At 38.2% G+C, this 16,868-nt stretch overlaps 1 protein-coding gene across 2 annotated transcripts in view; it reads right to left on the bottom strand.

The window, feature by feature from the left end:
* Positions 1 to 16,868, bottom strand: part of PARL (presenilin associated rhomboid like) — a 77,609-nt gene that overhangs the window by 22,062 nt on the left and 38,679 nt on the right. For both annotated transcript variants that reach the window (XM_037839583.1, XM_037839578.1), the window contains exon 7: positions 8,134 to 8,204. In XM_037839583.1, the coding sequence (XP_037695511.1) occupies positions 8,134 to 8,204 (71 nt within the window). The remainder of the gene's footprint in view (positions 1 to 8,133; positions 8,205 to 16,868) is intronic.

Here is a 16,868-nt window from a genome sequence, read left to right as displayed (position 1 = left end):
TTCTGATGGATATAGTAGGAGCAAGTTCACAGAAATGTTGCTATATTAGGTAACTTTCTTGGGGTAAAGTAGGAACATGTTGGAAGTTAAGCAGTTATCTTAGGTTAGTTGTCTTTTTCTTACTCCCTTGTTACTTCAATTGCTCTTTTTCACTCTAATTATTATTCTTGTTATTTTTGTGTGTGTGCTAATGAAGGTGTCAGGGATTGATTTCGGTGATGAATGTACCACTATGTAACGGTACTGTAAACAATCGAAAGTACGATTTGTTTTGTATGACTGCGTGGTATGTGAATATATCTCAATAAAATGAAGATTAAAAAAAAAAAAAAAAGAAGGGAAAGTTAAAAAAATATAAAGAAGAAAAACAAGGAAAAAAAGATGTAGTGCTCCCTTGAGGAGCCTGTGGAGAATGCAGGGGTATTGGCCTACCCCACCTCGATGGTTGCTAACATGACCACAGACATAGGGGACTGGTGGTTTGATGGGTTGAGCCCTCTACCACAGGTTTTACCCTTGGGAAGACAGTTGCTGCAAAGGAGAGGCTAGGCCTCCCTATGGTTGTGCCTAAGAGCCTCCTCCCAAATGCCTCTTTGTTGCTCAGATGTGGCCCTCTCTCTGGCTAAGCCAACTTGAAAGGTGAAATCACTGCCCTCCCCCCTACGCGGGATCAGACACCCAGGGGAGTGAATCTCCCTGGCAACGTGGAATATGACTCCCGGGGAGGAATGTAGACCTGGCATCGTGGGACGGAGAACATCTTCTTGACCAAAAGGGGGATGTGAAAGGAAATGAAATAAGCTTCAGTGGCAGAGAGAACCCAAAAGGAGCCGAGAGGTCACTCTGGTGGGCACTCTTACGCACACTTTAGACAACCCTTTTTAGGTTCTAAAGAATTGGGGTAGCTGGTGGTGGATACCTGTAACTATCAAACTACAACCCAGAACCCATGAATCTCGAAGACAGTTGTATAAAAATGTAGCTTATGAGGGGTGACAATGGGATTGGGAAAGCCATAAGGACCACACTCCAGTTTGTCTAGTTTATGGATGGATGAGTAGAAAAATAGGGGAAGGAAAGAAACAAACAGACAAAGGTACCCAGTGTTCTTTTTTACTTCAATTGCTCTTTTTCACTCTAATTATTATTCTTGTTATTTTTGTGTGTGTGCTAATGAAGGTGTCAGGGATTGATTTTGGTGATGAATGTACAACTATGTAATGGTACTGTGAACAATCGAAAGTACGATTTGTTTTGTATGACTGCATGGTATGTGAATATATCTCAATAAAATGAAGATTAAAAAAATAAAAAAATAAAAAAATAAAACACAATAAAGTTTGTCAAAAAAAAAAACTCTCTAAACATAGTAAAAACAATTTTTTAAAAAATGGGCAAAAGATTTCAACAGGCACTTCAAAGAAGTAATTATATGAAAAGATGCTGAACAACAGTAGTCATTAGGAAAATGAAAATTAAAAGCATATTGAGATACCACTACCCACCTACTAGAATACCTAAAATTAAAGACTGACTATACCAATAACTATTAAGGATATGGAAAAACCAGAACTCTCTCACACACTGCTGCTTTGAAAAACAGTTTGGCAGACCCTTAAAGGTTAAACATTAAACATACATCTACCATATGATCCAGCCATTCAATTCCTAGGTCTTTATCCAAAGGAAATAAAGCACGTGTCCTTATAAAGACTCGTACATAAAATGTTCACAGTAACTTTTTCGGCAATAGCCCAAATTGGAAATGATCCAAATGTCCATCAACAGGTGAACAGATAAACAAATTACAAATCCATACAATGGAACAAAGTCAGCAATAAAGGAATGACCTATTGATACATGCAACCTGGATGAATCTCAAAATAACTATGCAGAGTAAACGAAGACTGACCTCCCCCTGAAAAAAAAAAAAAGACATGCTAATATAATTCAATTTATATAAAACTCTAAAAAATACAGGCAAACTAATCTACCTTGACAGAAAGTAGATAATGAGTTGCCTGGGAATAAAGGGAAGGGTAGGAGGAAGTGACTAGAGAGGGTAGTAGCCAGGAAACTTTGGGAGATGAATATGTTTATTATCTTGAGCATAGTGCTGGTTTCATAGGTGTCCAAATGTCAAAACTTACAAAATTTTAAGTTTTAAATATGTGCAGATTTTTACACCTAAGAGTCACTCCCAGGGAATCTCTTGTTGCTCAGATGTGGCCTATCTCTAAGGCAAACTGGAAATAAACTCTTTACCCTCCCCCCTACCTGGGACATGACTTTCAGGAATGGAAGTCACCCTGGTAATATGGGACACAACTCCCAGAGATAAGCCTGGCCCTGGCATCATGGGATTCATAATGCCTTTTTAACCAAAAAGGGCGAAAGAAATGTAACAAAATAAGGTTTCAGTGGCTAAGAGATTTCACGTAGAGTCGAAAGGTCATTCTGGAGGTTACTGTTATGCAAGCTTCAGCCCGTTATTACAAATTGCCAGGTATGTCAAGCCCCAACCAATAATATTCCTGAAAACCCTAAAGAAAACCCAGGGTTCTATCTAAGACTCTATAAAAGTTTTACTTATTATTTTCCAGAAAATTAAAACCTCCAGATCGTTCTTAGGCCAGAAAAGTCCTGAAACTTAGCGGTTTCTAAGAACATCAACAAGCTGCATTCCCCTACCCTATAATGTTGATGCCCCTTTTCAACATGAATTAGTTAGAATCGTCATTGCCCAAATATCCCTGAAGAATGAGAAAATGATCAAATGAGAGGAAGGAGTTGTAACACAGAAGTTATGATTTAACAAATGATTATGACTACTGAATCATTATATAGATATTTCTTTTTAGTTTCTAGTGTATTAGAACAGCCAGAAGGAAATACTTGAAATTGTGGAACTGTAACCCACACTATACTTCGTAATTTGCTCTATAACTACCTGATAAACTGTATTTGAAATTTATAAATACGTTATATTTCACAATAAAAAATGTTTAAAGAGTACAATTTTTTGTATGTCAATTATACTTTGGTAATCCTTAGGGTTTTTAAGAATATATGGAAGTAATTTGCATTATCCCTATAACTTGTAAGTTTGACATTATTTTCAAATAGGGTGCTTAAAAGAAGGCACCTAAGAGTAAAATGATTTTTAAAAGGCACACCTATAATTAAAACGGAACACCTCTAATTTTTCATATTAAAAAGGATATTTCTGGAAAATAGCAACTATATCCCTTAATTATCACCTATTTTCTTTCAGTCTTCTACGTGTAAGGTTACTTCAGAACATAGGGTTATCTTATGTTTTAGGATTTACTAATTCTTCAAAGAAAATTATTATGAGTCCCAGTGATCCCAGTTGTTTCCAGCCCCTAATGCACAGTTGCTGGTTGGCCTGAGCAAGGAAACCAGCTAAAAGTGCATTCCTGTAAATGGGGTGGGGCAACTGCCAGCTGGAAGGACAGCATACACATTCCTCAGGAGAACACAAGATCTGAGTTAAGGTAAGCAGACAAAGACAACCCAGTGTCTAGGCTGAAAAGCTGGAAGAACAACCTTAGCTACACATTAAAGAGAATAGGCTGGGTGTGTGAGTACCTGCCAACTTTACAGTGGAGGTTAGGAGTCAGAACGAGTTCTATAGTTTATATTTAAGCTCAACCATCGGCTTCTGTATGTTGACCAAACTGGCTTCCATGCAAGAGCCTAAAATGCTAAAACATGGGGCTTCTTTAGAAATCAATATCAAACTCAAAACACATACACACTCCTCCGTGATTTATTCAACTTTTCCCTGGTTCCCCATTCTAGGTCCTAAATGAGTCACAGCAACTTTCACTCATCTAAGAACCATCTCAGAAGTTGTGTTTCTCCACATAACTTGCAGAGTCATGGTTCCCTTGGGTGCAAACATGTAATGCTGGTTATATTTATATTTATTCTGAATAATTTGTTCCAGGCTTTTAATATCCAAGATTTTTTTGTTTTTGTTTTTGAAACAAAACCCAACTCAACAAAACCCAGAAGTTGCAACCTTATTTTCTGAGAGGAAAAAGCACCATAAAATTATACTTTTCCAAAAAAATGAAGCAATTATTTGTTATGAAAGAATAGCATTAAGTTTGTGAATTCCCCCTAAACTACTTTCCCATAGATGATTATATATATATGTACTCCATGTAAAGTGCTCATTACTAGTATTTTTAAATTAGAGAAATATTCTCATTAGCTATGCATGTTTATTTAAAGCAGTTTCATTGTGACTACAACTTTACAGTACTTATTGTATATTATTTTAAAAGATAGGAGGTAGGTCCATTTTTCTTCTAGAATTTTTCTAATGTGACCTTTATCTACACAAATTAAAACATACTTGCATGTATGAATATATCACAACTTGCTTTCTTGAGAATTGTTTGGGCCCATCCCCATGCAGAAGGAGGTTCTTTATTTTCTAGTCAGAGGTTTTTAAGAATCTAATAAAAATGGCCGTGGCTCCTCAGAAAAACATCACATTTATATATATTTTAAATACAATTTCAGAGGGTCCTGGACCCCCATCCATGTAGACCCTAATCCCTTTGGTTAGAGGTGAAGATCTTTTGTCCTCCATTAATAATCTGTTTATGCACACTGATTATACATTTGTAATCAATATGCATATCTGTGATGGTTAATTTTATGTGTTAAATTGACTAGGTTATGATGCCCAGTTATTTGGTCAAACACTGATCTAGATGTTGCTATAGGGGTATTCTGTAGATGGTATTAGCTTCTACAATCAGCTGACTTTAAGTAAATGAGATCACCCTCAATAATGTGGGTGGGCCTCATCTAATCATTTGGGAGGTCTTAAGAGCAAAGAAGAGAGGGTTCCAAAAGGAAGAAGAAAATTCTGCCGAGACTAGATCAACTCCTCTTGGAATTTCTATCCTTCTGGCTTCCCCTATATATTTTGGACTCAAGACTGTAAAATCACTCTTACAGGAATTTCCAGCTTACCAACCTGCCCTTTGGATCTCAGACTTGCCACCCGTGACAGTCACGAGAGTCAATTCTTTAAAATAAAGCTTTACATACATACACACATGTAAATATATCCTGTTGGTTCTGTTTCTCTGGAGAACCCTGACTGACACATTCTAATTTTTACCTACTTTATAATTTTCCCTATCTATACAATCTTTGTATCTATCGTATTAACAGTGTGTGAGATTTCTTTTTCCATGATGATTTTTAAATGAAGTTGCTCTAAGGGCCTTCTGCTTCCAGAAGCTATGTACAGCTAAAAACCTTGGATATTATATTGAAACAACCATAAGATGACTCTGAAAGGTGGAGAGAAGTAAGTAGATCAGCTACAGACCTCAGGACCCAAGGTGAGTTTCCTGAATTTTCTTTTGGCTTCATAAGCTCAGACTGAGCTCGGGAAAACCAACAACCTGGAAATACCAATGGGTGCAAAAAATAAATCCAACCCAAATAATACTATCTCTAGCCAAAGTGCCAGGAAATGGGAGTCTAGCAAGACAGAAAACTGTTGGAAAATAACGAATCTACTCCAGCCAAACACCTCAGGAAAAAACTGTAGCCCCACCCCCATCAACAAAGGCTAAATGGGGAGATTAGACTTTTACCCTGGCCAGGCATAATGAGGCAACAAACATCCCCACCAGGGTGGTGTCAGGGGAGGCCACATGGAGCAGTATCAAGGCATCCCTCCCCCTCCCAGCCAGGGAGATCTCAGCAGAGGCCCAGTGGGGATCCTGCGCTTCCACCCCCACATGGCAGCAATGAGATGGCACCCTCCCTCCCCTCACCAGGGCAGTGTCCAAGTAGGCCTGCTAAAACAGACTTAAATAAGATCCAGAGTCTCATAATATAATACCCCACATTCCCAGATTTCAACTGAAAAATCACTTTATACCAAAAAACAGGAAAATCTCTGTGAATATAACAGACGCCAACACTGAGATGACAGATGTTAGAATTATCAGACAAGCATTTAAAAGCAGCCATCACAAAAAATGCTTCAACAAGCGATTACAAACACCCTTGAAACAAACGATAAAATAGAATGTCTCAACAAAGAAACAAAGTTTCAGCAAATAAACAGAAGTTATAAAGAACAACACTGGAAACTTTAGAACTGAAAAATAACAAGAACCAAAATAAAAACACTCAATATATGGGCTCAACAGCAGAATGGAAAGGACAGAGGAAATAATCTGACAGAATAGAAATTGCCCAATCAGAACAACAAGAAAAGAAACTTTAAAAAATAAAATGAGCAGAGCCTCAGAGACCTGTGAGACTATAACAAAAGATCTAATCATATTATCAGAGTCCCAGAAGGAAAGGGGAAAGAGGGTAGGTTAAAAAAGTACTCAAAGAAATAATGGCTGAAAATTTCCCAAAATATGTTGTGGTGGGTTGAAGCTGTATGTATCCCAGAAAAATATGTTCTTAAATCAAATCCATTCCTGCAGGTGTAAACCCATTGAAGTAGGATATTTTAATGAGGCTACTTCAGTTAAGGTGTTACCCAGCTCATTCAGGATGGGTCTTAATCCTCTTACTGGAGTCCTTTATAAATGGAATGAATACAGTGAGAGCACAGAAGCAAGGAGCTGAAAACAACAAAACCTGGAAGTGAAGGGAGAGACCAGCAGACGTCTCCATGTGCCGGCAGCCAGTCTTGGGGAAGAAAGCATAGCCTTGATGATACCTTGATTTGGACATTTTCTCAGCCTCAAGCTATAAGCTAATAAATCCCCATTGTTTAAGCCAACCTATTTTCATGGTATCTGCTTTAAGCAGCCTAGGAAACTAAAATAGACATAAACCTACAGGTTCAAGAAGCTGAGTAAACTCCAAATGGGATAAACATAAAGAAATCCATGCCAAGATACACATGATCAAACTTCTGAAAACTAAAGAAAACAAAAAAATCTTACAAGTAGTGAGAGAATTGACACCTTACCCATAGGGAAAAACAATTTGAATGACAACTACTTCTCTTTCAAAACCATGGAGGTCAGAAGGAAATGGCACATTTTTCAACTGCTGAACGAACTGTCAGCTCTGAATTTCATATTCAGTGAAAATATCATTCAATAAAGGGGGGAAAAAAAGAACAAAGGGGAAATCCCTTTCAGTGTATCTTAAATATGTATATGTTTTCTCTCCAACTAAACTAAACAAAAGCAAAGTCTACTCCTGATTCATCCTAGTGTTCTCCAATGCCTTCATACAACAGGTGCTTAGTTACTGAATGAGATAAAGAAAATATGATTTGAAGCTTTACATAGAAAACAAACACAGTCCATGAAGAAAAAAAAGGGTTCTGTTTAAGCAAAGAAAACAGGTAGATAATAGGACAAGATACAGGCCATCTTAAGAAAATTAAGTATATGAAATTTTAAGGAATACACAAATTAGGGGATATTATTCTACATAAAGGTTCTTTTCAAACAATGAACCTTTCTGGGGTTTCTTTAAATATGAAATCCCCTATTTGAATGCACTTAAGTACATTAGTATTTAAACACATAAATATTGAATGTACAGTCTTTAAAGACATGTTACATAAAGATTTATGTGTGCATATATACTGGCCATTAAATTTAAAAAAAAGCACTTTTTCTTTTTAGCATCCAGAACATAAACTCCTGTGGAGAGGAATCTTGACTGTCTTGCTCTCTGGCTGTAGTTCCTGACACATACTAGACACTTAAATTTTGACTAAAATGGAGGCTATAGTATCATATTCAAATCTGTAATTAGATTGTTTCAAGGCTATTCTGACTCCTCTTGATGTGTAAAATTCTCTTGAAATGTGCCCTATTCCAGCAAGCATAAACAAATGACCAACAGTTCAAAGCTATAGCCTGAAATTTACAAAGCTTTACAAATGCATAAATTTCAAATTAGATGTAGATTTGTTAATATTACTTCAATGTTAATGCCAATATTAACTGTACTGTGGTTCTGTAAGATGTAACAATTAGAGAAGTTAGGTAAAGGGTATAAGGGAACTCATATTAATTTTGCACCTTTCTTGTAAGTCTAAAATTATTTCAAAATGAAGTTAATTTAATTTAAGCCAGAAATACTTACTGCACCAAGAGACGGTCCATATCTTCCTGTGGCAACTTTACACACATAACTGACAAAATTGGAAATAACACCTGAGGGAAAAAAAAATCACATTCCAATAATTTAAGCAAGGTGTAAAACAGTTTCCATTTCTAATCACCACCCCATCCAAACTAACAGAATCAGGTTTCTATGTGGATCACTATAAAGGTGTGGGCATGGATAGTTATCCTGCCTATAGCTTCAGATATTTTATACAGAAAGGCAAGTCTGATGCACTGCATGACTTGCTGGGTGAAACAGGGTCATTCACTTTCTCTCTCAGGTACTGTTTTCTTCATTTACAAAATAAAGGCGACTAGTTCCCAAACTCACCAGCTATCTCAGAATCCTCTGGACTGCACACCAGACACAATCAGAATCTCTGGAGTGGGACCAGGGAATCTATACTTTACCAGCTCTGCAGACAATTCTGCTGCATAGTGAAGTCTGTGAGACACTGGCCTAGATGATCCTTTATAGTCCCTTTGGTTCCAATGTCATTTTATCTGTATGTCCACCAGAATATGGCTCATTATTTTTTTAGGGTGTTGGAATTGTTCAATATCTTCTTCTCCAATCTATTTATGCAATTGTAGGTTTAGAGAAAAACCATGCAGAAAGTACAGAGTTCCCATAAACATCTCCTCTTCTCTACCATTAATATTTTGCATTAGTGTGGTACATTTGTTATAACTGATGAACCAATGTTGTTATAGTTATTAACTAGTTTACACTAGGATTCACTTTGTGTTGTACAGTTCTATGGTTTTTATTGTATTTCTATTGTGGTAACATATACAATATAAATTTCCCATTTGAACCACTTTCAAATATACAATTCAGTGGTGTTAGTTACATTCACGTTATTGTGCACCATCAACACCATCTTTTGGGAATTGAACCTTGTCCCCCACAAAAGGCATGTTCAGGTCCCAAACCCTGGTCCTGGGGGTGTAAACCCATTTGTAAATAGGATCTTTGAAGATTTATTAGTTAAGGTGTGCCCAAACTGAATGAGGATGGTCCAAGAGAACTGAAGTCCTTATAAGCAAAGGAAATTGGACACAGAAAGAGAAGTCACAAAACGCTAAAAGCCAGAAGAAAGGAGAGGATATCATCACATGACAGAAAAGGCAAAGAACCACAAGGATTGACGGCAGTAAGCCCAGAATACCAGAGTCTTCAAGGAGAAAGCATCACTTGGCTGATGCTTCAATTTTGGACCCCTCCTAGCCTCAAAAACATGAGCCAATACTTTCCCATTGTTTAACCAAACCATTGCATTGTGTTTGTTTCAGCAACTGTGAAATATACCGTCTATTACCAAAACTTTTCCATCTCTCTAAACGGAAACTCTGTATCAGTTAAGCATTAACTCTTCATTCCTCACCCCCACCCCTGGTAACCTGTATTCTAATTTCGACTTTACGAATTTGCCTTATTTCACTCAACATGAGGTCTGCAAGGTTCATCCATGTTATAGCATGTAACAGAACTTAATCCCTTTTTATAGCGGAATAATTTTCCATTGTATATATATATATACCACATTTTGAGTGTGGCTTTTTTTTATTAAATTCAGTTTTATTGAAATATATTCACATACTATACAATCATCCATGATGTACAATCAACTGTTCACAGTACCATCATGTAGTCATGCATTCATCACTCCAATCTATTTTTGAACATTTTCCTTACATCAGAATCAGAGTAAGAATAAAAAATAAAAGTGAAAGAGAACACCCAACATCCTTGCCATCCCACCCTATTTTTCATTCAGTTTTTGTCCCCATTTTTCTACTCATCCATCCATACACTAGATAAAGGGAGTGCGATCCACAAGGTTTTCACAATCACACTGTTCCCCCATGTAAGCTACACTGTCATACAATCATCTTCAAGAGTCCAGACTACTGGGTTGGAGTTAGTTTCAGGTATTTACTTCTAGCTATTCCAACACATTAAAACTTAAGAGGTGTTATCTATATAGTGCATAAGAACGTCCACCAGAGTGACCTCTTGATTCCACTTGAAATCGCTCAGCCACCGAAACTTTATTCCATTTCATTTCGCATCCCCCTTTTGGTCAAGAAGATATTCTCAATCCCATGATGCTGGGTCCAGATTCATCCCCAGGAGTATCATATCCTGCATTGCCAGGGAGATTTACACCCCTGGGAGTCAAGTCCCATGTAGTGGGGAGGGCAGTGAGTTCACCCGCCGAGGTGGCTTAATTAGAGAGAGAGAAAGAGGGCCACATCTGAACAACAAAGCAGTACTCAGGGGGAGACTCTTAGGCACAATTATGTGCAAGTATAGCCTCTCCTTTGTAGTAACGAGATTCATAAGGGCAAGTTCCATGATAGAGGGCTCAGCACATCAAACCACCAGTCCTCAATATTTGTGACAACATCAGCATCAGTCCAGGTGAGGAAGTCCAACTCATCCACATTTTCCCCCCATTCCTCAGGGGGGGCCCTGCAAATATATTTTTATTCTCTGCCTAAATAACTTTGGGATGTGTCACTGTTTCACTCTAACCTATACAAACCTACCATATCTCACTTCCTATTCAAAGTTCCATGTAACTGTGGTGTTTGAACTGACTGTAGAGTTATATACTGTTTAGAAAATATAGATCCTGCACCAAATAGACATCTCTTCCTTTGGTCTCACATGGAAGTTGAAGTTTTAAAACACAGTCAGTTTCGACCTTTACCCTTTGGCCCAGTTTGGAGCGTGGCTTATTTTAAAAACAACTTCCTACAGAGCAAGAATTAATGGCATCTAAGAATGGACTTTGTACACACAACATAACAAGTGCTTGAGGACAGGATTATACACTTACCTTACTGTCCAAAGATTTGTTTGGCTTCTCCTTTGCAGGGACTAGATGGATGGGAGTATTCAATTAATACTGATTAAGTATCCACTCAGGGCCTTGGGGTAGATCCTTTTATTTAATTCTTTTCACAAACCCTTGTCATGAGGATAAATATCATTATCTGCAGAGTGGTTTAACCTCTTCTACATCACACAGCTGGTAGCAGAAATAGACTCTGAATCTAGATCTTCCACATCCAAGCTCAATGCTTCTTTTTCATGACAGCATAAGTGCCAGATATATATATTTTTTAATGCAGGGATTTTTATGTTTTGTTTTAATTAAGTAATTGTGCAAACAAAAAGATTATCTGAGTCAGAAGGTGATTCCTCTAGGTACCTAATGTCCTTTATATAATGTACATCTATATGCTTCTTTTACTCAAAGGATCTCAGGATTAAAATTCTAGGAGTTACTTTATTTACTGACTTAATAAAATCTTACCAATTAACTAATTTAACCACCTTTAGGGAGATGGAATTATATCTTACTGTTTGCTACCTGAAATACGGAAATGATGTACCACTCCAGAATTAGGAAGTGGTTCCATGCCAACATAAAGGCTTAAAAAATTGACGGAGACTCTTTTTTTTCCTTTTTTTTTTGCATAAAAGAATTTTATGTAGTGGTCAGATCCCAATGATGTTAGTCATTGCTTGATTCTGCTAAAATGTTCTAAGAAAGTGTACAGTGCATCACTAAAAGCTGTTTGATTTGGATTGTGTACAGTAAAAGAAAATTTCATAAATCCTTGTTCTTTGATAAAATTTTTAAAGTATAAAAAAAACTGTACTCAAAAATAATGTCACCTTGGACTACTTACAGTTAGTCACCTTTTTAATTGGACTGTAATTATTTTCATCACATTATACCTATACCTTACAGGTAGTCTCCCTCCCCCATCTGACTCTTATTCATGATTTGTCCTTTATTCCTGTCTTCATGAAACAGTCATCTTCTATTTTCTTGTTCATCTTGGAATCTTCCTCTGACACTCCTTTTTCCTCTTCTTAAATTACCTCTAATTCTATTCAACAGACATTTGTTGAGCACCTAATATATGCCAGGCACTGTAATGGGAACGGAGGATAGATACAGAGGTAAAAAGACTCAAGAAGCTCAGACTTTGGGCTGAATTGAAAAACAATATTATTCACATTATATTCCATGAACCCCCAGGCCCCCATGAAGTAAATTTGAGGATTTCTTGAAACAAAGCATTCTTATGGGGGTCTGGTCTGTCAGACTGGCCCACTTCACCATGTTTCAAATTTGGAATTTTGCTTTTCTTTTGGAAGTGCAGCGTACGAATTTGAAACTGAGGCCTACAGTTTAAATGCAGGAGTCCTGAACTCCTAGCAGGTATGAAACACATGTGGGCAGAGGGAACCAGCTGCCTCAGTTTGCTTTGGGGAAGGGTAATCTTTCAATAGCCATCCACAAGTTGCAAGAATGAAAAGCCCTTAATCCACAAAAAAGCCCTTAATCCATAATAGATTCATTTTAAGGAACTCTCCCCTGATTAAGTTCCCCTGGACTTGCAACAAGATGCTCTAAAACGCCAATCTTTTATAAATGTGCAGCAGGAGCTCTTTTTATTACTTCCAAACATTCATATTTGTTTGTACTTTTCCTGTGAATTTAGCTTCAAATATAAAAGCAACAAACTGAGCCTGCAGATGATTTCTATTTCTTTTCTCATGGTGGAATCCAAAGCAAGCTCAGCTCTTGCATATGGACTACATCTTCGTCCATGAGGCCTACAGAAACCCAAGGTAGTTAGTTAGGGAGAGAAAAAAAAAGTTAAGCCATGGAAGAAAACAAAAACTGTATTTGGAAACAAAACTAAACCATAGAGGCCTGTGCGCGCTGCGGGCCGGCAGGAGAGCGAATAAACGGGTGTGGACGCGGCCGGCCCTGCTGCCTTCTCTCTCCACGCGGCCCTACGCGGCACCCGGCCGAGGCTGTGCGAGCTGGAAACTCAAATTTGAAAGGGCGGGCTGAGAAGAGAACAGGGGCTCAGCTGGCAATTACCCAAGAACTATATGAAACAGTGTTTTCGGGGTCTCCAGTAACCAGTCACACATTGGACGCAAGTTTGGAATTGGAGGAAAAGCTGTGACCGCAGCGAACATTGTAAGTTCCCCAGACCAGGGGTCTGGCACCCCTCCCCACCCAGACCTCACAGACTGTCTTGCTGCCGGCTCCCTGAAAGGGGGGGGGGGGGGGGAACAAAAAACAGCAATCTGCTGAGGGCAAGAAGGGAGGCTCAACCCAGCCTCAACTGCAGAATTAATTAACAAATTAATTAACTAACTTTGGGAGCTGGGGTGCTAAAGAAGGGCTGGGCTCCAAGAAGTGGGGGCACGTAAATGCGGGCACCCATTCCCAGACTCCAAAAAAGCCATTTTTTTTTCCCTTACATTTTGTCCCTTCTGGCTTCTCACTGATCCCTTATCTTTTTGCATTTCAATAGCTTCCCCCACCCACTCCACCCCCCGCAGGGGTGGAACTGAAGCTGTTGGAGAGTAATTATTAGACAATAGCCCAAAGCATATCTTTAAATGCTCTATTCTGACACTGACAAAACTTCCAGGCTGGGGAAAGACGTTTAAAAGAGACTTTTTTTTTTTTCCCTTTTTTCTTTTTCTTGATTTCTTTTCTACTTTTTTTTTTTTTTTTTTAATCTAAAAGTAATATATGTGGTTATTTTCTATTGGAAAACCCAGGTTGAGGGACTAGGCTGGGCTTGAGGGGAGAAAGAGTACCCACAGTGTCTTTGAGTTCCGTATTCACTACTGAAGCCCTCCACCCCCGTCTTTAATTGGCAACTCAGGCTGACCAAGGAATCTACCTGGAGAGGCCCCAAAGAGGAGAGAGGAGAAGGGAATAGTGCCCCGGAAAGACAACTGGAGTTCTGAGGATTGGGAGAGTGGAGGGAGGCCCAGCTCAACTGGCAGTCCTCCTTCTGGGAACTCAGACCCCAGGGGCTGGAATCCAGATTCCGGCCTCAGTCAGCCACGCCCCTGACAGGATCAGAGTCACCAGGAGAACTAAAGTCCCCACACCTCCTTACACTGGCGGGGGAGCAGCGGGCTGGGAAGCGCCACCTGCTGGACAGGAGAGGAAAAGCACCAATTCTAAAGGCCTCATAGGAGGGTCTCATTCTCAGGAAAACTCCATACCCTCCCAATGAGACCTGGGCCTCACTAGACCGGGAAAATCTGACTAGGGTCGACCGTATCTGAGGAGACCCACTCACAAAAAGGTTACATAGAGATAGAGCAAGAAACAGAAAAAACAAGAGGGGAAAAATTCTGATCAACTAAATAGAACCTAAGTTAGAGGTCTAGAATAAGTTGAACTGAATAACAGAGGCCAGAGAACAAAGCCAACCAACAAGAAAACCACTAGGTAAAAGATAGAAAACAAGCTCCAAAATAAACTAATCAAGAAAATCAGATGCCTAGACAACTTAAGATAACAAGCCATACCAGGAAACACAAAAACATGGACCAGCCAAAGGAACAAACTAATAGCTCAGCTGAGACACAGGAGTGGAGGCAACTAATGCTAAATAAATTTGATGAAATGAAGGAAGATATAGCAAAAGAGCTGAAGGATATAAAGAAGACACTGGCTGACCATAAAGAAGAATTCATAAACTTAAAAAACAAATGGCAGAACTCATGGGAATGAAGGCCACAATGGAGGAGATGAAAACCACAATGGAGGGACACAACAGTAGATTTGAACAGGCAGAAGAAAGGATCAGTGAACTGGAAGACAGGTCATTCAAATTCATACACACAAAAGAACAGATGGTGAAAAAAATGGAAAAATATGAGCAGGGTCTTAGGGAGCTGAGTGACAACATGAAACGCACAAATATACGTGTTATGGGTATCCCAGAAGGAGAAGAGAGGGGAAAAGGGGCAGAAAGAGTAATAGAAGACATATTCACTGAAAATTTCCCAACTCTTATAAAAGACAGAAAATTAGAGATTCAAGAAGTACAACGTACCCCAAATAGAATAGATCCCAATAGACCTACTCCAAGACACCTACTGGTCAGATTGTCCAATGTCAAAGACAAAGAGAGGATTCTGAAAGCAGCAAGAGAAAAGCAATCCATCACATACAAGGGAAAGTCACTAAGACTATGTACAGATTTCTCTGCAGAAACCATGGAGGCAAGAAGACAGTGGCATGATATATTTAAGATACTGAAAGAGAAAAACTGCCAACCAAGAATTCTATATCCAGCAAAACTTTCCTTCAAAAATGAGGGAGAGATTAAAACATTTTCAGACAAACAGACACTGAGAGAGTTTGTGAATAAGAGAGCGGCACTACAAGAAATACTAAAGGGAGTGCTACAGGCTGATAGGAAAAGACAGGAGATAGAGAGAGTTGGAGAAGAGTGCAGAAATGAAGATTATCAGGAAAGGTAAAAGGAGAAGAAAAAATAAGATATGACATATAAATTCCAAAAAACAAAATGGTAGTAGAAAGTACTGCCCTTACAGTAATAACACTAAATGTAAATGGATTAAACACCCCAATAAAAAGACACAGACTGGCAGAATGGATTAAAAAACAGGACCCATCTATATGCTGTCTACAAGAAACTCACTTTAGACACAAGGACAAACATAAGACTGAAAGTGAAAGGTTGGAAAAAGATATTTCATGTAAACAACAATCAGAAAAAAGCAGGAGTAGCTATATTAATATCAGACAAGTTAGACTTCAAAAGCGAAACAATTAAAAGAGACAAAGAAGGACACTATATATTAATAAAAGGGTCAATTCATCAAGAAAACATAACAGTCATAAATATTTATGCACCAAACCAGAATGCCCCAAAATTCATGAGGCAAACACTGTGATCACTGAAAGGAGAAATAGATACCTCTACAATAATAGTTGGAGACTTCAATACACCACTCTCATCAATGGATAGAACATCTAGACAGAGGATCACTAAAGAAACAGAGATGTTGAATTGTATGATAAATGAACTAGACTTGACAGACATTTATAGAACACTACATCCAACAACAGCAGGATACACTTTTTTCTCAAGTGCTCATGGAACATTCTCTAGGAAAGACCACATGTTGGGTCACAAAGCAAGTCTCAACAAATTTAAAAATATTGATATTATACAAAACACGTTCTCAGACCACAATGGAATGAAGTCAGAAATAAATAAAAGGCAGAAGGTCATAAAATTCACAAACATATGGAGGCTAAACAACACCCTCTTAGAAAACCAGTGGGTAAAGGAAGAAATTACAAGAGAAATTAGTAAATACCTCGAGGCAAATGACAATGAAAACACAACTTATCAAAACTTATGGGATGCAGCAAAGGCGGTGCTGAGAGGGAAATTTATTGCCCTAAATGCCTATATTAAAAGAGAAGAGAGAGCAAAAATTGAAGAGTTAACTGCTCACCTGGAGGAATTAGAGAAAGAACAGCAAACTAACCCCAAAGCAAGCAGAAGGGAAGAAATAACAAAGATTAGAGCAGAAATAAATGCAATTGAGAATAGGAAAACAATAGAGAGAATCAACAAAACCAGAAGTTGGTTCTTTGAGAAAATCAATAAAATCGATGGACCACTGGCTAGGCTAACAAAAAAAAAAGAGAAAGCAGATGCAAATAAATGCAATCAGAAATGGGAAAGGAAATATAACTACCGACCCTGCAGAAATTAAGGAGATAATGAGAAGATACTATAAGCAACTATATGCTAATAAACTAGACAACTTAGATGAAATGGACAACTTCTAGAAAATCATAAACAACCAACATTAAC

Source organism: Choloepus didactylus, chromosome 1, assembly GCF_015220235.1.
Source record: "Choloepus didactylus isolate mChoDid1 chromosome 1, mChoDid1.pri, whole genome shotgun sequence".
NCBI lineage: Eukaryota > Metazoa > Chordata > Mammalia > Pilosa > Megalonychidae > Choloepus > Choloepus didactylus.
Note: the sequence above shows the minus strand (reverse complement) of the source record. Positions and strands in the feature narration are given on the sequence as shown.